Here is a 21,671-nt window from a genome sequence, read left to right as displayed (position 1 = left end):
GGAGACTTCCAGACCACCAAAGGGTCATGGGCCTCGTCACCATCACTGACCGCTTGGCCAAGGACTGGCTGCAGATCGAGGAGCTACCTGTGCAGAGGAGCTGTGTGGCAACACGCAGGGCGATTCGTGGCTCTTCGTCTTTGTGCTGAAGGGCGAGCTCGCCGAGCAGCTGCGCACTGATGTGGCCTTGTACCCCAGCTACGAGGACTGTGGGACGGTGGAGAAGAGGATCAAGGACTTCATCGAGTCTCTCTTCATCGTGCTCGAGTCCGAGCACCTGGACAGGGCCGCCAACAATTTTGGGGACAAGATCCCCCTCCTCTGCATCCCATTTGAGAAGAGGGACTTGGTGGGACTGGACACAGACAGCAGGTAAGCCTACGTGGAGTCCCGGCCGCCCTGGCTGTGTGCCTGGGTTGCTTCCCTACGTCCAGAAAGGGATCAGCAAGAAGGGGAGCCGTCTTGCAGCCAAGGGGGGAGGGAGATGCAGCCTGACGGTTTTCAGTTTTAAAAATGAATTCATCTTTAGTTCAGAGAGATCCATTTAGGGTTAGTTTGGATACTTACTCCCCCTTTCCAACCAAGACCCCTGGTGGGACCCCTGGAGTTGCTGTCCAATAGGGTAGCCACAGCCAAAGAGGCTGGGAGTGCTGGGGAGGAGGCTGGTCTAAGCTGAGACGTGCAGAAGGTCAAATGGACATCAGACACTGAGAATTGTCTAGAAAAAAGTATGTAAGCTATCTTGATAATTTCTATATTTACTACAAGTCAAAATGATAGTATAATACATATTACATTAAATTAGATCTATTCTTAGAATCACTTTAAAGTATTTGTTTTTCTGCTTTTTTAAATGTGACAACTGGAAAACTTTCTTTGTGTGACTCTCGCTGTATTCCCGTTGTCCTGGGACAGTCTCGTCCATTTGATGTATAGGTGAGGGGCTGAATCCCCAGACACAGCAGATCGAGGCACTAGCTGAGCTGGGGGTGGAGCCCGTGTCTCCTGCCTCCCAGGCTGTTCTTCCTGCCTGACAGCCACCATGCCAGGTTAGGACATCAGAAACACCACCAGGGATTTCCAAAGGAGCTCCTTACGCAGGGGAAGGCGTGTCACGGTGTATGGGACGGAGTATGGGAAAATTCGTCCTCACTTTGTCCCTGTGATTAGGCCAGTAGCCCCACTTTGCCCCAGAATTGCAGACGAGCTCTTCTGGGTCATCTGCCCCCCTCCGCCACCCTCTGCTCTGCTTCCCTGTGTGGCCATCGTGCCGTCCCTCGGGCAGAAGAGGGCGAGATGCCTTTGCTAAGAGATGGTCCCCCTTTGCTGGGGAGAGCGAGGGAAGCTGTGTCCCCTGGCCTCGGGCCTTGGGCCCTGAGTCTGCTCTCCCCGCCCTGGAGAGCACACAAGGCAGTCTCATAGGTGACGATTGGTGGTCCTGGCACATGCTACCGGGCCCGCTGTGGAGTCGAGGCTCCGTAACTCTTGGAATTATCTAAGGTCAGACCATACTTTCTGGGTTTTGGTAAGTTAGAGAAGACACCAGAGAACTTACAAAAAGAAAGTTCCGGCCAGCCCTGCGAGTGAAAGTCACAGGGGACCCGAGTCCCACCTGCATGTGGTGCCTGGCGGGCTCTGGATGAATTTTTAGTTCCTCCCCGGACTTGCCTCTATGGCTTAAGGAAATTGCGTGACATGTTGTGGCCATGATGTGTACTTGTCCTCGCAGGGCTCTGTGATCTACACACCTAAGCCCCCTTCTGTTCCTTGGAGATGAGGTGTCACGTTTAGGGTCCTGGGCACTGCTGAGGGCACAGCTGCCAGCACCAGGCCACTACCAGGCTGGCTCTGTCCACCTCACCTGTCACCTCCTTCTGAGCCCCCAGGAGTTAGGCAAGAGAGGTACATCGGTGATGCACTAAGGTGGGGCTGCACGTGTGCACAGCACTGCAGCGTCAGCAGGACCATCTTCTCCCTCTGGACAGACTGGTGGGTGAGCGGTGGAAGCCTGGAGCCCTGCTCCAGCCCCCTGGCCAGTGCCTCCTCTTTTGTCATAGGAGGCACTGGTGACATTTTTGCTCAGTAACTGCTTGGCTATGAGTCTGCGTACCCACAGGAGATTGCCAGCTTGCTTTGCCTTTTGAAGTCTGTCCTCGGGATTTGGCAGAGGAGGGTTTCAGGACAGTGTGCTTAGTGCATAGTGATTGACACTGTCACCATTGTTTACCCAGAACCTCGTCTACCAGGCACAGCTCTGGGCATCAAAATACAGCAGCGCAATAAACCTCCCTCCTGTAGGATCTGTCTGTTCTGGTACCAGAAGCGCTCGGCCAGCATCTGAATGTCAGTGAGATAAAGCAGCCAGTGAGCTCCGGTCAAACACGTTCTCCTCCCATCACTTTTACTCCATTGTTGCTTTTATTCCATAGTCACCCAACTTTTAAAACAATGCTTTGCTGCAAGAGCAGAGCCTAATTCTCTCCTGCTACTCTTGGTGGGAGTGAGTAAAACTGTCCAGCCTGAAATGCGACCAAGTTTTGAAGATCAAAAGCTGTCTAGGCACATGTAGGTGGAGTTTTGGTTTGGGGCGCTGACGACTTTGGGGTCCCCACGGCAGTGTCGCTCCCCTCAGGCCCCTGGCTTCCCCGGAACAGGAGGTGACGGTGGGTCTCACTGTCCCCGCGTCTCCGGCCTCATCACACTCACGTAAATTCTTATATTCATGCTGTCAAAGTTATTTTGGTTGTTGTGTATTTCTAACTTTTGCTTGTTCCTCTTTTCCTTTTACTCTCGTACCAACCTGTGAGCATGCTGTTGGGTCTGAAAATGTGGGTTGTCCACACCCTGCATCGGAAATGCCTACATTTCACTTCGTGCTGCCTCCATCACTTTAAAAAGCAAAAACTTAACACCTGCCTTGATCCATTTATTATCCTAGTCATCTTATTACTTTCTAATGTTTTGGAATTTTTGTTTTGTTAACACATCATGCACTGGTGTTTGATACCTGTTAAAATCCTTGCTTGGAGGAGCCTGTTTGGTCCTCCTTATATTGGTGACAAATGAGCCATTATTAATTTTGCTTGTTTGTTTTGAGGAGGTGAGATGAGAATTGATTTAGGTGGCTTCGGAGGGAAGTTTTTCACCGGTATTTTCACTTGGAAAGTCAAAGTCTGCAGTACCTTGCTTGATTCTGTCTTTTACTCACACGCGGTTCCTGGCCGTCGCTGTGTAACGAACATGACGGCGCTTCCTGGCCGGCGGTCACTGGGGAGTACGTGGCCGGCTGGGGGGGGTTAGCAGCCCACAAGAGGCGCTGTTGGAGGAAGAGGTTTTCTTTTGCTTTTGTCTTCCCCATGCCATTTACTTTACTTTGTCCTCGTAAAAGGGCAAAAGTGGGTCTAAAATCCATCTCACTCTTTTGTTCTCTTTACGACGCTGGTTCCTCTATCAGGACAATGTGGCCTTCTGCTAAGTAGCTGGCTCACTTGGATCTGGTGGACACAGGGACCACTAACAGGGACAGTAGCTTCCTCTTGCTTCAGCCAGTGGGCATTCAGAGCCTGGTCTGTGGTTTGCTTAAGCAGCTGTGCAGGCCTCCCTGCATTAGCCTTTACTTTAAATCCATGTTGGCAGTAAATAGCTGACACTGTGTCTGTTGCAGCTGACGTCCACCACTGACGGCCGTGTCGTTAGTTTGCAGTAGTGAGACTCCAATACCCACGTCAGCAGTGAAGGAAGATTCTTTGACAGAACTAGGACCTTGCATTTTCACCCACACCCTGGTTCATCTCACCCAGGGGAAGGGTTTGGCCACCACCGTCATGCTGGTCATGAGACCTTGTTTCTCCTTTCATGCTCTGGTCCAAATGTGGACACTTCATCCTTCACTGACTTGGTCTCACTTAAGATAGACCAGACTTTCTGAAACAGTCCATCACATTCTGGGTCGGGAATAGAACGTAAGTAAGTGTCGCAAGTAGAAGGAGTCTAGGCTATCCGGGTTGGCAAATGCAGGCTGGGATCTGTGATGTCTGGGCTGTGCCCTGGACACAGGCCTTTCCCGTGGCTCCTGAAAGCCCAGGGATCAGAGTGAGAACAGCCTTGCCTGGGTTCCTCCATCCTCACCTGCTCACTGGCAAGTGTGTCTGCTAATTAGGAGCTCCCCCAGACCTCGGGCCCTTCAAAGCTCAGACTATGGGAGAACCTTGAGTCCCTTCTCCTGGGCCTCCTTTGTGAGAATCCAGTGCTTTCTGAGGTGACCGGCGGCAGGAGATGCCTCCCCCTCCAGGGAGCACCTTTGGAGGACTGTGACTCACTGCACCTTGCTGTGAGCTTGTGGGGTTCCGGCTGTGGGCCTTGCAGAACCAGACTTGAGATGGGCTTAGCGACAGAAATAACAGGACTGATTCCAGGACAGGGCTGGGAGGAGAGAACAGGGGATATTGAATGTGAGCTCAAACATCTATTTGGGTGCTGGGGCTGTTACTAAAATGGGGAGCCTGGGAGGTACCTGCCAGGAATCGAATTCCATAGTAAATGGAGGACATGAGGCATCTTTAAGATGCCATTTGTCATCCAAGTTAGGACTTCAAAGAGGCACTCGGGTCTATGAGCCTGGGGCTCAGGTGAAGGAGCAGGACTAGAGATACACGTTGGGAGTCGTCATTCTTAGCTGGTGTTCACAGCCGTGCAGGTGGATGAGCTCATCTCAAGAGGCACAGACTGAGGCTGAGGGAGGGCAGGGCTGTGCCTGGGTTGGAGGAAAGCCCAGACCATGCAGCTTTGGTGTGAAGGCAGCGGCGTTTGCGATTTTCAGAGCAATGCCATTTATCCTTAAGGGGCCGGGGGGTGGGCAGGGCCACCCAGGAAGAAATCTGAAGGGAGGGTCGTGGCCATGTGTGTGCATGTTAGGACGATGCAGTGGCTGCAGGGTCCGGGAGGAGAGACCCCTCAGAAGCTAGAGTTGGAGTGGGGAGTGGGAAGAAGGTAGTCACACTCACCTGTGAGGGAGGGAGGGAGTCCTAGGGAGTCACCACCCTACCGGACTCGCTTTCCCATGAACAAAAGGCAATCAGACAGAGAATCTGAGGTGAGAAGGAATGGGCGCTGGGAGAGGAGCCAACCTGGAGGATGGTGCTTGGAAAGTTCTGGAATAGTCTCCCTGCAAAATAGAGTTAAAAAAACTCAGACTCTTAAGAACATTGATGGTGACTGGGGAGGAGACAGTTCTTTTTCTGGACTCCAAAGGGTAAGGCATGTATCCGGGGATACACAGAAGAATCGGGCAGTCTGTTCCTGGGCTTGACCCTTACCAGGGGGAACACTGCTAGTTTAAAGGGGGAGAAGGGCAGCGGAGGGAAACTAGCCAGGCCCCGTGTCAGGTACCAGTCGGCCGCCCTATTTGCGTGTTGCATTCACATCCATGCCTCCCAGGTGGGCGGTGGCAGCCCCTTTTGTGGATTGGGAAGCCTTTTCAGAGGGGTTAAGGAATTGGTCCGTTTAGCGGCTAGTAAATGCTGTAACAGGATTCAAGCATGGCCTTGTCAGACTTCAAGGGCATGTTTTCTCTACTAATTCCAGTACCTCCCTGTTGTACCTGGAATGGTGAAGTCGGTCAATTTTGGAGCATTTCAGAAAAGTGCGACTTAAGTACCTCAGGACTGTTTCACAAAGCTCAGTGTTCTTTGATGGTTCGGAAGCACCGCAGTGCTTTACGCCCCACAGAGGTAAGGTCTTACTCCTTTGATGATGACGTCGTTTCAAATGACGTACAGGTGCAAAACCAGACATAGCAGCTTCTGAAGGGAAACTCCATTTCTCCCTTGATTGGCTTTCTTCCACGGGATGTAACTGTGCTTCAGCTTAGGCCTGAGCTTTCCGTATGGAGTGAGGGTTTGATATCCAGTGTTAGCATAAAACGATCAGAAGGAGAACATCAACGTTGACAATTTGTTTTTGGGTTTCATTAGACAAGATATACTATGGGTTAATGGCCCATATAATGAATGAAATTGAGTACAGAACATTGCATTTGTTACTTTCTATTTAGAGTTCTCTTACAGCATAAGTCTGACTGCTTTGGAACTTCAGCTCAGCCACTAGGGCGCCTGTCAGTGTGTTGGTGTGATTGCATTTACACAGTGCATGTAATCTGGGTTTCCTCAGCCCCAAACACTCCAGTGCAGAATTATGGGCTGTAGCCATCAGTTATTTATACAAATACTTCTGAAACTATATGATACCAGAAAAGAAAGGAGAGAGAGAGAGAGAGAGATTGCCGTTATCAAAGTTCCTTTCAATTCTAACTGCAAACTGTTGTTGAGAAGCTCGGGTTTCCTTTGAATAAGAATATATACATTTCTTTTCATGTAACCTGGGGTTTGGACTAGAACACCAAGCTCTTGCTTTCCATGAGCCACAAAAATCGTAGCCAAATGACACACATATGAAACATTTTATTCTTTTTTTCTAAGAAAGAATCCTTAAATTTGGGACTTGGGCTGTGATTTTGCTTTTTGCTCTTCCTACCCCTCTTGTCATCTCACTTCTTTTTCCCACGTGGCCTCCAGTAGGTCATGGTCTCAAAGGAGCGGGTGGACAAACACCAGTGGGTCGCCTTGCAGTGCTGCTGTAGGGGAAGCCCAGCCAAGACCTAAAGGACATTATCAGAGAGGACTTCCTGGAATAAATGGACTCTACATTCAGTTCTGAGGACAGAGTAAGAGTCAGCCAGGAGTAGGAGTCAAGAGGGTGGCTCAGGTGGCAGGCGCAGCCCGGGCAGAGGCCTGGAGGCTTGTGGGTGTGGACTCAGGGAGAGTGCCTTGTGTGGTATAGGGCGGCGGGTGCCCTGCTGGGGAAGACACTGGAGAGGGCCTGGGTTGGAGGGCTTTGGAGGAGCTTGGGTTTTACTAGAACTGACACTGGAGGCAGTGAAGGGTGTCAGCAGGAAGTGACCCTCAGGAAAGGTACCTCTGGTTTTGCTTCTGATATTCTACAGAAAGAAGGGTTGGGACAGATGAGAGCAGGTCTGTCTGTCCTTTTGAGACCCACCCCGTCATTCATTTATTCATAACACATGCACTTCTGAGTGTCTAGGGGAGAGGAGGTGGACCCACAGTACTAAGAAAAATGTATTTGTTTCTTGAGAGCTTAGCAGTGTCAGAAGTTGACTTAGCCTAGAATGTTCTAGGAACACAAGAACAAAGTAAGGAGGTTGGAGGGAGGGAAGGCTTCCTTAAGAAACAGTCAAAATGAGCCTGGAGAAAAGTGGGAAGTAGGAGCAGGTCAGGGGGCCCCTGAGGTCACTGGGGACCTGGGTACTGAGGTGAGGCTGGGTGAGCAGGGTCAGGGTCAGGGTCAGGTGGGGCTAGAACTCTACCAGGGAGCCTCTGAAGGGTTTGAAGTGGGGGTGATGTAATCAAATTTGTGCTTTGGGAAGGCTGCCCTGGCTGTTTGTGTGTGTGCGTGTGTGTGTATGTGTGTGTAGCGGGGAAGAGGGGGAGGGTGCCACCAACTGGGGGGGTCATTAGAAGGTCATTCACAGGCTGGGAGGCGACCAGTGGGAGGGGGGTGTCGGGGCTGCTTGGGGACGGCAGGTGCAGTGTGGATGAGGGATTTCCTTATGGGGAGGGCTTGTTAGCGGGGCCGCCCTACCGGCGCCTTGTGGCTGGAAGAAAACAGATGGAGGCCGCCAGGTGGACTTTCCTCTTCTCTCCTTCCCTGCCTTGCCTGATGATCTTAGCTTAGCCAACATTTGGAAGAGAAGAGCTAAGTTCCAGGGTAGCCCAGGACTTTGTAGAGCTCGTTTGAGTGAGATCTGATAGGATTTAGGTTTGTGTTCAGATCTGCTTGTTCACTTAGCTAGAAACGTCCAGTCTTTTGGATTTCCATAGGGGTTTTTATTCTTGATAAAGATTGCTTTCTTGGTGAGAGGAAATTTAATACAGTTGTTGTCTTTCTCAACATGAAATCATATCTTTTAAGAAATTTAATATTCAAAAGAATAGGAATATTTAAAAATGATAAAGCAAGGCTTTGGTGTAGTTTCTTTGGTTTCTGAGTAAATGTGGAGTTAGTTTGCATTACTTAATAGCACATCCTTGTCAGTATTTAAAGAGCTGTTAGTGAGCTTCCCAAGCCCCACCTCTCAAAGCATCGTTAACGTTTGCTCTGAAATAGTGAAGTCATAAAGGTCTTGTTTGCAGAAGCCAACCATTTGGTTTATAATATGCAGCATAGCTCCCTTTATAAAATAATAATAAGATCAAAATTAAGAAAGTGGAAGATAACTGATTTTTTTTAAAGCTGAAACATAAACTTTCTTGTGCTAATGTTGCAAATGGAAATTTTGAAAACAAAAATCCTTCGGTAATATCAACTACGTGGAATACATATATGCCTTTCACGTTTGAAAATTAACTGTGCAGTGGTTTTTGAAGTCAGGAGCATTCCAGCTCAGATACTGGCAGTTATGGTTGCTGGTTTTCAATGGCAGAGCCTAAATTTGCCTTCTTAGCTTTTTTTTTTTTTTTTTTGTAGTGAGAGGGTTGAGTAGTGCTTTGCCAGCATGATTTTGGGGCAATTTGGGGGCAGATGTTGTGCACCAGCAGTGAGATATTTCCATGCATTTTATTTTCTGGACATCACCAAGGCACATGTGGGGTTTGTGCCTGCAGGCTGGGATGCTGCAGTACTCCCTGGTCCATCACAGTTTTGTCCTGGAGCTGCTCCGGTCAGTGAATGATTTTCTGTGGCTTCGAGGTAAGGTGGTCTGATGCACATGATCAGATGTGTAGTTAAAGTGCTATTACATGAAATAAGAGAAACCTAGAAACATGAGGGAGGAGAATTGGCTGAGCTGATTTCGGTGGGGAGTCTTCTTAGGTGACTCCCTCCCCGTGATTCCTGCCAATATCCTCCCCAGCCCTGCACGGTAGTCCTGCCGAAGCAAGCATGCACTTTGCTCAGAAACGGACTGAATTTCCTTGTGCCTCTGTTTGTTGGCTTTTTTTTAAACACATCTTGCCCTTTGCTTAAATGCCATCCCTGCTAGTCACCTCTTACACTCATTCTTCTGGATGTCGTCCATACATAGCTGCTGAATGGATGAACTGAATGTAGTATCTCCATGTAGTGGAACATTATTCAGACGTAAGAGTGAATAAAAAGAAAAAAAAAATAAAAGGGAAGATGAAAAAGGCCTCCTGCTCTGGGAAGTCCACACTGACTGCTGAACCCGCCCTTTTCCCTTTGAAACCGAATCCCTTATACTCCACTCTACTGTTTTTGATAGTACTTACCACCTTCTAATAAACTTTAACGTTTTCAAAAAAAAAAAAAAGAGAGAGATGCTGATACCACTTCAACATGGACGAGCCTTGATAACAGCATGTTAAGTGAAAGGAACCAGACACAAACGGCCACATATTGTTGATTTCAGTGATCTGAAATGCCCAGAATAGGCACATGCAGAGGCAGAGAGCAGGTGATGGTTGCAAGGGGCTGTGTGGAGGGGGATTAGGGAGTGACTGTTAGTGACAGGGGGTTTCTTCTGGGGTGATGAAGTGTTCTGGAGATAGATGGTGGTGAGGGCTGCACAGCCGTGAGTGTGCAGAAGACTGCTGAGCGCTGTCTCTGGGAGTGCCTGTTGTTGGGGAGGCTTTATTTTGTTCTCACCCTGCAATGTGAAGGGTCATCTTGTGCTGTGGCCATTCTGCTCCTGTGAGTGGTGAGGCTCAGAGACTTTGTGGAGTCATGTTTCTTTTTCCCCCTTGCTAAGTGTAGGCAAAAAAAGTTTTAAGCCTGAGAAAGTGCTCCATCTGCAGAAATGTCTTTTAGTTTTGCATGGTGTAAAAATCTTGAGAGCTTTTTAAACGTTGAGGACAGTCTGTTGCGGGGAAAAAGCCCGTGAAGCCTGGGTGAGACCCGGAAGAGCCGCGCTTCCCTCCCTGACACGGGTGGGGATTTCACCCCAGTTCAGGCAGTGAAGGGCCCAGACCCGTGAGCGGAGTTGACAGTCGTGAATATTTACGTGTATCCGCTGCTTCATCTTGGATATTAATTTCAAGCTGAGTCAGTTTGTGGCGGCAGCCTCATCCTACATCAGGAATTTATAGTATCTGCTCTTTGAGGTGAAGACCAGACAGACTTGATTATTTAACAGTCTCTCTTGAATTGATATCTCAGATTCCTTTGTCAAAAGCAAAACAGCAGAAATACAGACGTCCTTTAATGCCAATGTGACCTGGAACGGGTTTAGTCTCTGTGCCTCAGTGGCCTTATCTGCGGGTGGGGAAGATGATAACAGTGCTTCCCTCAGAGGGGCTGGTGAGGGGGGAGTGAGAAGCACAAATGGAGGACTTACACGAGATGCTCATGAATGACCGAATTTAGTGCTCTCAGCCTGGTGAGGCCTCAGGGGCAGAGATGTCAGAACAGAGCAGTCCTAGCCGGAGCTCGATCCGTGTTGGCAGCTGTTAAGATCAGTATCACCACTGTGAGTTATCAGGTAGTTTTAAGATTTGGTAATATGAATTCATGAATAATGTTAAAAGACTAGACTCTCAGATCCAGTTTACATAGTTCTCAATATTTCCTCTGAGAAATGGATGATTTTTTCCCCATCTTAAATCTGAGTTGAGTCTCTAAAAAAATTCTGTATTCCTCCATCTTTTTGCTTTAATTCTCCATTTCTTAAAAAAAAAGTTTTTAAATGGAGTTACTGGGGACTGAACTGAGGGCCTCATGCATGCTAAGCACATACTCTCCCAAATGAGGTATAATCTCCACCCTGATTTTTTTTAAACTTTACTTTCTTAGTATTCAGAGGTTAGAGGCCTCTAATTCTTTTTCTGGAGACTTGTCCATGAACCTGTAAATCTATAATTAATGGATAAAACTTGCTTTATTAAAAAAATCTATGGAATATTCTGCAATCCATCCAAAAGGAAATGCTCATTGACTTAAAATATTTCTCCTTTATGGTGATTTCTACTTTTTGGTCTAGCTTAATTTATTAACAGCCATCCTCATCATCATAATGACAAAACTCGCTCTGAGTGGACACCTACCTAAGGCTAAAATGCTTTCCTCATGTTTTACTTCATAGCAGGTGTTTGACGGTAGGTATTATTGTCTCCTTTTTTGCAGCTGAGGGATTGAGAGATGGAGCAGCTTGTCCCAAATTACACACAGCTGGCAGTGGCTAGCTCGGTGCTGGAACCCTGGCTGCACAGGATGCAATCTCAATTGCTCCTCTAATCAGCCTCCTGTTGAGTGGTTTCCCGAACTCCTGTGACTCCATAAATGACCGATTTTAGTGATCTCATCCTGATGACGTCTTCAAAAGAGAGAAACCAGTGAGAATGTGAGACAGAGTGGCATAAATTAAAATTGTACATTTTCACAAATGTTTTATTCTCAGGTAATGAGTTAAAAGTTAATTTTTTTTTAATTTTAGTGCTCTGTGAGCACTAAAAACAAAACATTAAAAATAATTATAGTGCAAAAGAGAAGTGGGCTTTGAAAGTCCAACCATTGCTAGTGATGTTACTTGCTTTTCTCTAGTGGCCCTTATTGACAGAAATACTTAGAAAGACTGAATTGGTTTTATGTAGTCTTAGTATGGAAGAAAAGATTGTCAGTGAATATTGTAAGTAAAATCATTACTCTTTTCTTTCCTGATGATGAATAGGTAAGTTGTTTTATGGCTTAAGTACATTTCCTCATTTGTGAAATTTGAGTAATATCGTTTTCCTTGTCTAACTGTGAGAGTTAGACGCCTTGTATACAAAGCACCCAAGAGGTGCTTAATAAAAATGTGCTGTCACAATGACAGGTATTTTAGAAGGATCAACTCTGAATACTAAAGGGGGTGGCTTATTTCTGATGCATATTCAATATGTATATATATGATATATATGAATATGGCTTAAAGTAACAAGGATTCATTTATTTTTTTTAGTGCACTATGAAGTTTTAATGAAATCTGTATCATTCTATTGAGACAGGGACTAGTTAAATTGCCTTAAGCAGACGACCTTGAAGATTATTTACACAGAATGTGTATTGTTAGAACTCAGATGTCATGTTGCCGTGTAACCATCCACTCAGACATTTAAATTCGTGGATTCTGACCAGATCCATTAAGTTTAGAAAAATCCACATTTATCATTTTCAGGGAATAATCTTCTCTCTTTTGTGATTAAAGAAAATTTTGATTTTTTTTCCTGCACTCTTAACAGGTTTAAAATATCAAAACATTGATTTGACATGTAACTTTTTTAATAGAGACAATAAAGCTCATGCTGTTTTATTATGTAAATAAATGTTTTTGTATTTCAACAAACTTATGATTTCCTGGCTCTTTGAGAAGTATTTTGCAAGATACTTAGATTACCTACTTTTGGAAAAATACAGACGTGACTTTTATGAATATAGGCCTAGTACAGATCTGTTGGTTTTTGCTACAGTGCAAGACATGAGGCCTAGGAGAGCTTTGCTGCTGATTGCCAGGAGGACAGATCCCAGGTCTCAGTCTCCCCTCCTGTAAAATGAAGTGGCTGGACTGGATTCTTTCCTCTTCTAAGATGAGTTTCCATGAGCCTATGTCTTTTGTTTATATTCAGGAGTATTAGCAATATCAGATTAAATACTGAATACCCCTCCCTTCCCCGAAGCAAAGTGCAGTATGTGCTACATAAGCTTTTAGTTATCTGATTCTCGTTTCTGATCCTACAGGCAATTTTTGTGTTGCATGTTTCCCGGCAACCTGGAAGGTCTTTTTAGCCATAGGTGGCGCTGTTGCACCTTCTTACAGTCTTAATTTTCCTGTTTGTAAAAGAAGGCTTAAACAACGTTATTTTATTTTGATTTCTTTGCTTAATGCTTCAGGATAGCACAATGTCCATTATGTCTGTCTACCTGGAAAAATTATTCCTCTTATATCTTAGTTTTATTCTGCCATCTCGCTGTGAACATTTCAGACTTGCTGTGCAAACAATGGCAAAATCGGACTTTTCTTCCAGTGTTAGAAACCAGTGAGCCGGGAATTTTATAAAACAGCTAGAAGCGGCCTCTGGAGCACCTTAAAGCTGAAAAGTGTACTGAGTTCCCTGAGTATTGACCCCGCCGCTGTGTGTTAATTGGTGGTAGGAGATTTGGTACATATAGGAAGGGGTGTAGTTTTTTGACTTGGGTTTGCGTGCACGCGCTGCCACTGAGCCACGTGAGCCTGAGTCAGTTCGTTCTGAGTTTTTCCCTCGTCTGTGAGATGGGGACGCTCGTATCTGCTTTGTAGAATTGTGAGAATTAGAAATTATGTAAAGTGTTTACCACAGTGGGTATGTCAAGAGGGCTCATAAACTTTAGCTGCTGTTTGGTGTGAAGCCATCATTTTATAGTCTTTGGCAATTACTAAGAAACAGGAAAATAAGAAAAGCTGGTTTTATGATGAAAGATATTTGAGGAGGTTCCATAGTTCCTATACCCATAATTAAGCATCAGCAGAGTCAGAACTGTTACACAGTCGCCCTGAACCAACGTTAAGCCACAGAATTTTTGTTACTTCATATATGTTGGGGCCTAAGGGGATCCAATACTTATATGCATGTTGTCTCCAGCAGCCAACTGAGAGATGACACAAAAGAGTAGGCAGGCGATAAATGTCTTCTTTGTTACTGATGAAGCCACGTTCTCCATGAACTTCAGGGCTGTGGGAAAATGTGTGTCATGATACTGTGTCCCAGAATTAGAGACTCACCCTGTCCCAGGTAGCTCTGGGCCACAGCGAGCCTTCCCTTGAGAGGACCTGCCCCTTCATGCACAGGGCTGTCCTGACATGGAGCTGAGCATCCCAGGTGCTTCCCAATGGTGACCAACACTGGAGGGAAAGGTAGGGTTTCACATTCCCTGCTTGTCTCCCCGGACTCACACCTCACTCTGTTAGTGTGATAAAGGCTAGCTGTGGGCCATGGGTCTGTGGTGTGGAGAAGCACTCTCCGTGGCCAAGAGGAGTGGGGAGGAGGCATCCCCTCCCTCAGTTTAAACAGGTGGTGGTATGGAACAGAAGGGTGCTCCCAAGAGTTTATAAAAGGAGAAATAAGGATTTTCTTTGGGACTTAGTCTAGCCAGGAAACACAGAAGATGATTAGAAAGGAGACTTGTAAATCACTTTAATATTAAGTTGACATTTGTTGAGCACCAATAATGTGCTACATTCTTTTCTGAGAGTTTTACAGAAATGAATCCTTCAATCTTCTCAACAATCGAGTAAGGAATGTTTGATTTTTATCCCAGTTTACAGTGTGGAAACTGAGGCACACAGAGGGTAAGTTGGCCAAGGTCACAGAGCTAGTAAGTGGCAGAGCTGGTATTTAAACCCTGGCTGTCTGGTTTTGAGGCTCCCAGGGATGGGCTTTGGGTGTTTAGAGGTATCTGCATCCCTGGATCTCTGTACCTCTGTGCATCAGTTTGCCCAATAAGGACAGGGAAAGGAGAGTTACACAGGTGCTCACAGTCGTGTCTCAGCCACTGTCCACGAAGAGTGCACCGTGATTAGCGTTAATTGTTTTCCAGGCAGTAGATCTGTTGGTATAACAGAAATTTAGTCCATTGAGTTAATCTAGAAACCCTTCCTGCTCTGCTTCTGTCCATGGTTGCCATGTGACTGCCTGCCCGTGATTAGGCCGTGGAGGAGAAACTGTACTCATGGTTGAACTCTGATATTTCAGTCTGGTTCATAGTTTCACATATTCTGTTACATTAATAAGTTAAGTTTCTGGTTTTCTTGCATCAGTGTCTCGTGAGTTTGGTTAATGTGAAACCAGTCCATGGGAGCCCAGGGTGCTGACGGTATAATTTCTGAGCACGTTGTGGCACTTCTACACGTGCAGTCCTGACTGGAGGATGTCCGCCTTCCTCACTGATTTCTCCCAAGAGCAGGGTCCTCTCCCACCCCCGGATGTGAGGCTGGGAGCTCTCTGAGTAGGCCAGTCAGCGGCCAAGTCCACCAATCAGAAAATGATGAAGTACCCTGGAAGTGGGTTTAATAGAAGAAAAGGGCTTCCAGGTAGTCCGATGGGCTGTTCGAGTCCATTTGGTGAAAAGCTGTTCACTGTCTGTGGTTGAGCTGATTCTTTGCTGTTGAAAAGTCTGGATTAGATGAAGGGATTTTAAAAAGCAGAAAGGAGTGATTTCAGGTGGTACGTCCACACCGGTGAGAAGTGATGGATGACCGCCTGTGTGAGGCATAGACAGAGTCTTACAAACTTCATAAAACAGCTTTAAAAGCTCTGCCATCTGAGTGCACTTCATAAGGGGTCCAGATCATCACTGGTCATGCTGAGAGGGCAAATAACTGATGATGGCATAAAGGACACGGAGGCATCAAAAAGGTCTCAGTCATGTTCCCTGTTTAAAGGATGTGGCACAGTGTAATATATTTGAGCTGGTTTTTCACTGAACAATTTTTCGTGTTTTCTGGGACTCCCCAGTGCCCCAAGGCTCCATGCAGCTGGGTGTCCCCTCAGAGCAGCTCTGTCAGCGCTTGCCCTGGGCTGACGTGGTGTCGCGGGGAGCAGGACGGTCAGCGTCCACGGCTCCTCCGAGATCCGTCTCCTCATCCGCAGTGCCGGTTGCTCATCCGTGTCTACTTAGTAGGTTTGCTGAGAATCACACGTGATGGTTGTCAGGTGTGATTTGTGATTGTCTCTGTGATTGGCATATAGTCAGTGTTTGATAGAAACCCTTGTTTTTTTAGTATAATTGTAGCAGCTAGATTGCAGTGGTTTTTAGTCTGTATTTTTTTATAACTTTATTCTTATTTTTAAATATGCACTTATTTTTATTTATTTTTTTGGAGGTACTGGGGACTGAAGCCAGGACATTGTGCATGCTAAGTAGGTGCTCTACAACTGAGTAATACACACCCTCCTTGTCTGCACTTGAAAATAAATATTGCAATACACAAAATAGATCTTAAACACCATCATGGGACCTAGTCTCTGTATAGACAATTGAACACGTATGCTATTTCAATAAGAATAAATGTTTGAGACATACATTTCTGAATCTGTTAATGTGCTTAAAAACGATCATAGGTAGTGATAAACACGAGTCTTTGATCCAGTACTTCTTAGGGTCTGTTTTGCCATCAATGGAAATTACATTCTACAGAGAAGGCTAATTGGGTCTCTTTGATATTTGGATGGTTTAGCAGATGATCAAGGCTTTCAAAAGCTGACAGAATTGTATTTTAAACTAACTACAAAGTTATCTTCTAGAAGTTGGAATTCCTAAGCTTGTGAAGTGTCCAGTAATCCAGGGGGTATGTGTCTGTGTCTGTGTGAACGTTTATGTGTGTGATTTCAGGAAGGTAGAAATAAGTTCCATATAGCCTTCTGATACCTTCTCCTCCAGTTCAAGGTGTAGGCATATATTTACACAAATAAATTGATATTCTTTTGTCATTTGGCATATTGGGGAATAAGAGGTTGTCATACTTGTTTCAGAAGGGTTGGGGAGCATGAGCTTAGAAAACGGGAGGAGAAAGAGGCCGGGAGGCACTTCACACTCTGTGCAGGATTTGAGGAACAGTAGCTTTTCTTTTTTCTTCTAAAGCAAACTGGCGCTGAATTGTAACATACTATTACTCAGAATTGCTTTTCTGATCAGATACAAGTGCCTCAGATTTTTGAAGGCAACATGAATGATGAAATGTGTTTTAGCAGTTATCTTTAAAAGTAGTTTTATTTTTCAAGTAAAAGGCTATAGCCTGTTCTTTCTTCCAGCGGTACAAGACATGCTCATTAATCTATGTACATGATCAGTGTGCTTAGTTTCTTTGGTTTTTTTTTTTTTTTTTTTAAATGCTTGTTTCATTGTGGTTTGAATGAATGTTTAAAATTTCTGGATTTTGATGTTTAGAACATGCTGATTTATGAGAACCGTTAAAAACCTGATTGTTCTTTGGTCCTTGTTTGTGGGGCACCCTATTGATTTCTGTTGTCTGTTAAAGAGGGAAATTCTTCCTCTAGCCTGCAGATCATTAAGTGAATGGTTTGCAGTGTGCCTTTAAAATTCTTTGAATGCTTTGAGCATGCTTGTCTAGTGAATTTTGAATTGACTCATAGTAATGACTTTGCTTTGATTCTGTGGCTTTTGCTCCTCTCCACAAGAATTTGAATTCTCTGTTGCATTTTGTATACGTGTTCTTAACAGGGGAAGAAATTTTGCATTTTTTACAGAGCTGGGTTTTCCTATCCCCTCTGAATGCCTTCTATAATTGATACAATAAAAATCTGTTATTGCAGTGCATAATTATTTCATAAACTAATTTTTGGCTTAATCAGAAGCAATGAGAAAGAGTGATAATAAAAAATATGAAAACCTTCCTTCCTTTGAAGAATAGAAATGAGGTGGTCAGGCTCACGCATGCTTTGTGCCTGACACACTTACTCTCATTTCATTGTGTATCATGATTCGGAGATGGAGTTGCTTCAGGTTTGTAGATTTTTGTTTTAACATTTGTGTTGAATTCTTTCTCCAGGCTGATGTTTCCTGTTGTGTTTGTGGAAAGAGTAGAAGGGAAACAAATACTTTGTTTTGTTTTCAGGAGTCCTGAGTTGATGAGAAAAGAGTTGAGGGTGGGCTGAGGAAAAGAGTGACACTCCCTCTCCTCCCGGCTGAAATTGATAAACAAATAAATCAATTAAGTGTATCGATATTTGACCAATAGAAGTTAGCGAGCCCAAAATGGATAGATATGCCCAATGGAAATTACTGAGTTCACCTGTAGAATTATGTGCTTTACCAAGTAGAAGCAGCTTAGAGCAATCAGAAAAATCAGTAATATGATGAGATATAAAAGGGATATCATATCTTTTATTTCTGAAACTTTTCTACGGTAAGTTGTGTAGAGCTAAAATTAAGTTTCAAGCACCAGGATTTAAGAGTGTGGGTGGTTCTGTAGGATCGTTATTCACGGATGTGCCTAGACCCTGCTAGAGTGGCTGAAGATGGCAGGAAAAGACCCAGAGGCAGGATTTGTCATCCTAGGGTGTCCTCCATAATGGTTCCATGTGAAAGCCCATGATTGGTTTAACAAACTGTAAGCACACCCCAGCCGCCTGTGAACTTTGATAAGAAAAAAATATGCTTAGAAACTGCTTTGCAAGCAAGTGCCTGTGCATCCTCACACCAGTCTCCTTGCCTTAAAAAGCAGAGACAATGCTTTGCTTGCATAGTTGAGGTTTTAGATAGCACTCTGCTGGTTGCAAAGCAAGGACCGTGGCCCTCAGCAATAAACGCTGGGCTTGTGTGCTGTTAGATAGTCTATTATCCCCAAAACAAGGACCTGGCTGGTCTGGTGGTCTGCTTTGTAATTCACATATCTAAAAATGTATCTTGTTCCCCTCACCCCATGACTTCCCTAAAGATACACTAATCCTTTGTACTCATTGTGGATTTTACAATCTCTGCCTCATCCCGTCTTTCCCGAAGTTCCTCCTTACTATCTCACAACTGTTGATGAATTTTTCCTTTGATTATACACAATAAATATGGGAGCATTTGAGAGGCTCGTGGAGTTGGCTCCCTACTCCCTCTCGATTTCTTGACTTTTTACACAGAGTCTTGAATAATCATTCCGTGCTGGTAAGACTTCTGCCAGCCAGATGCCACAGTTCCAGGTGAGAAGTATGCAGGCTTTATCTCTCCTACCCGAGGGAGAGAGAGGAGAGAATTGAGATATGCTCCCCCGTGGTCCCTTCCTTGCCCCAGGGCCACTGCAGTTCACCTGAAGCCTTCTGGCCTCTGCTCAGAGGGCCTCTGTCCCAGGACTGACTGCAGCCTTTTCTTCCCTTGTCAACATTTCCTTTCAGAAGTTGGTCTCTTCTCTGCAATTCAACCCTGGCAGATGTGATGGTGGTCAGCGTGCTGGTGGGCAGTCATTTGGGGACTCCCAGGAGCCATGCTGATTCTCCTGAGTCTCTCAATCGGGGTTACAGAACAGTCGAGAACCGAAGGAAGCCCATTCACGTGAGGGCAGCAGCAGCATTGCATCACTTTCATTTTATTTTTGAATTTCAGTGGAGAAATTATTTGTAGCAAACTGTTCCAGATTTTTGGCTGACTGCTTTCCTCACCACCATTTCCTTGTTGGATGTGGTGCTTGTTTTAAGAACCAGGTTTCTTCTCTGGTTATTTCTAGCAGGTGGGCTTGCCGAATCCTTGATCTGCATTTGAAGCAGAATGCTTCATCTTGATGTCAAACTGATTTTCCTTCATTCTGAATATTTCGTATACACTCAGCAACTGTTTCAAGTGAACTGCTCTTGTCCAATTTCGGTTAACTCACATTTGCTGATCTCCTGCTTTCATGCTGAGGGCAGTTTCTTCTTCCTGTAATAAAAGTTAGCAATTTGCATTTACTATGGGAAGGTACTGGCCCGAGGTGCTTTTTTTCTTAACAGTTTTAATACAATTCACCCATTAAAATGTACAGCGGTTTTTACTCTATGCCCAGAATTGTGCATCCCATTCAATCTTAGAACATTTTCATCCCCCAACAGGAAGCCCCGTATGCATAAGCAGATCATTCCCATCTTCCCCATCCTCCCCCAGCCCCAGGAGCCACTCTTCTCTCTCTGTGGATTTGCCTGTGCTGGACATTTCATTTAAATCGAGTCACTTCATGTAAGTGGAACCGTCTATTGTGACTGACTTCTTTCACACTGAGTAACGTTTTCAATGTTTGTCCACGTTGTGGCCTGGGTCAGTACTCTATGCTTTGCTATTGCTGAATAATATTCCACTGTATGGCTGGGCCCCACTGTTTACCCATTCATCAGGTGATAGGCATTTGGGTTGTTTCTGCTTTTTGGCTGTGATGAGTAGTGTCGCCGTGAACATTCCTGTAGGAGTTTTTATGTGGACATTTGTTTTCAGTTCTCTTACGTGTGTGCCCAGACAGCAGAATTGCTGGGTCATTCAGAAACCAAATGTTCAACTCCCTGAGGACCTGCCAGGCTGTTTACCAAAGTGGCCACGCTGTGTTACGTCCTCACCAGCAACTGCTGCCTGCTCCGCTTCCTCTGTGTCCTCATTAGTGCTTGTTATTTTTTTTTATTATAACCTATTGTTGTGGGTGTGAAGCGGTTTCTTCTAGTGGTTTTGACTTGATTTCCCTTAGAGCTAATGATATTGAACATCGTTTCATTGTGCTTATTGGCCATTTGTATATTTTCCTTGAAAAATACCTTTTCAGATCCTTTATTCACCTTTTAATTGAGTTGCCTTTTTATTGTTGAGTTGTAGGGTTTTTTTTTTTTTTCATTTGGAGATACAAATTCCTAATCAGATAAATGATTTGAAAAAATTTTCTCCTGTGTATTGGTTTTTCACTTTCTGGATGGTGCCCTTTGAAGCAAAGTTTTAAATTTTGATGAACTCCAATTTATCTCTGTTTTCTTTGTTCCTTGTGCTTTTGGGGTATTATATAAAATCTGAGGTATTTTATTTAAAATTTTATATATAAAATAACTTAATTCGTAGGACCGTTCTAGGAGATGGGTGCGGTTGTTGTCCCCAGTCTATGGATAGGAGACTGAGATGCAGAAAATTTCACTGACATATCAGTGTCACAGCTACCCAGTGCTGTGGGAGTTCAGACCCTCATGTTTGTCCCCAAGCATCTGTGCTCTTCACCACCATGCTCCACTCCTTCCTGGAATCGTTAATGAAAAAGTGTTTCCGTTTTTGATTTCTTGTTAGTTTGTTTTCTCTTTGGGGACCTCATCTCCTCATTTTCCTTTCGGATATCAGTGTAGATTTATTTTAGGTCTCATGTAGGCAGAAGTATTGCTATCAGTTAACTTCTTTATTACTCACTCTCCGGTGATGATTGTTGCTATTTGACCTAATCAAGTCATGCTTAACTCTTTCCTGCTCATGACACTGAAAAGAGTCATGACTTACAGAATGCTCAAAGAAGAAAGTACTTGATTGATTTCATCTTGCTACCCAATCAAACCAATCAAATAAAAACCCGGTGTTGACACAGATTATATGCCCTCCAGAATAGGGTCACTGTCTTCCTTGTGTTTCATTTGTTTGGTCACAGTGTCTGGATAGCGCCTTGCTGTCCAGCAGTTTTGTGAGGATACGGTGCTCGTGAATCATTGTAAGGACAGAATTTTGACAACAGACTATGTTGTTCATTTCACGAGGGAAAAGATAATATAGAAATACTGCTCAGATCTATTTTAAAATTAAGCTTGGAATTTTGAGAAGAGTTCAAGAAACCATACAAAGATCTTTTTCACTAATTTTAGATCTATCTTAGACACATTATGGTTACATAGCAGAGTAACTTATCAACTAGATTTGACAAGAGGTGTGTATTATTGATTATTTGTTTTAGTTGAAATATTCTACCTGGGATAAAGTAATCAGTGCCCATAAATGAACAAATATGTTTGTATTTCTATGTAACATGGGAGCAGACTTCATATGTTTCTATATAATATATATGACTGTGTGTTTTAATCTGTCTGTCAGTGTTTTTATAGTTTTTCAGCAATGTTGTAACTTTAGAATTCTTCTAAGAAAATCACCCCCAGATTCTAGTGCAGTTTGTACTGTGTATCCTGTCTTATGCATGGGATTCCACT

The 21,671-nt window shown here is 44.6% G+C and overlaps 1 protein-coding gene and 1 long non-coding RNA gene across 15 annotated transcripts in view; one reads left to right on the top strand and one right to left on the bottom strand.

Moving 5' to 3' along the window:
* Window positions 1–21,671, top strand: part of LOC116661562 — a 173,349-nt gene that overhangs the window by 118,737 nt on the left and 32,941 nt on the right. For 6 of the 14 annotated variants that reach the window (XM_032473934.1, XM_032473933.1, XM_032473932.1 and 3 more), the window contains exons 8-10: window positions 152–372; window positions 18,882–19,043; window positions 19,572–19,695. The exons of 7 other annotated variants lie outside the window; for them this stretch is intronic. In XM_032473934.1, the coding sequence (XP_032329825.1) occupies window positions 152–372; window positions 18,882–19,043; window positions 19,572–19,680 (492 nt within the window). In that variant the 3' untranslated portion in view covers window positions 19,681–19,695. The remainder of the gene's footprint in view (window positions 1–151; window positions 373–18,881; window positions 19,044–19,571; window positions 19,696–21,671) is intronic. One more of the 14 variants, XM_032473938.1, reaches the window with a different exon arrangement.
* On the bottom strand, window positions 9,299–13,894 carry LOC116661565. The gene is made up of 3 exons (XR_004317506.1): window positions 13,884–13,894; window positions 9,928–9,941; window positions 9,299–9,661 (listed from the first exon to the last, which is right to left on the bottom strand). It is a non-coding gene; the product is annotated as an uncharacterized LOC116661565 (long non-coding RNA).

Source organism: Camelus ferus, chromosome 35, assembly GCF_009834535.1.
Source record: "Camelus ferus isolate YT-003-E chromosome 35, BCGSAC_Cfer_1.0, whole genome shotgun sequence".
Lineage (NCBI taxonomy): Eukaryota > Metazoa > Chordata > Mammalia > Artiodactyla > Camelidae > Camelus > Camelus ferus.
The sequence above is the reverse complement of the archived record's forward strand: the minus strand, read 5'-3'. Positions and strand labels throughout refer to the sequence as shown.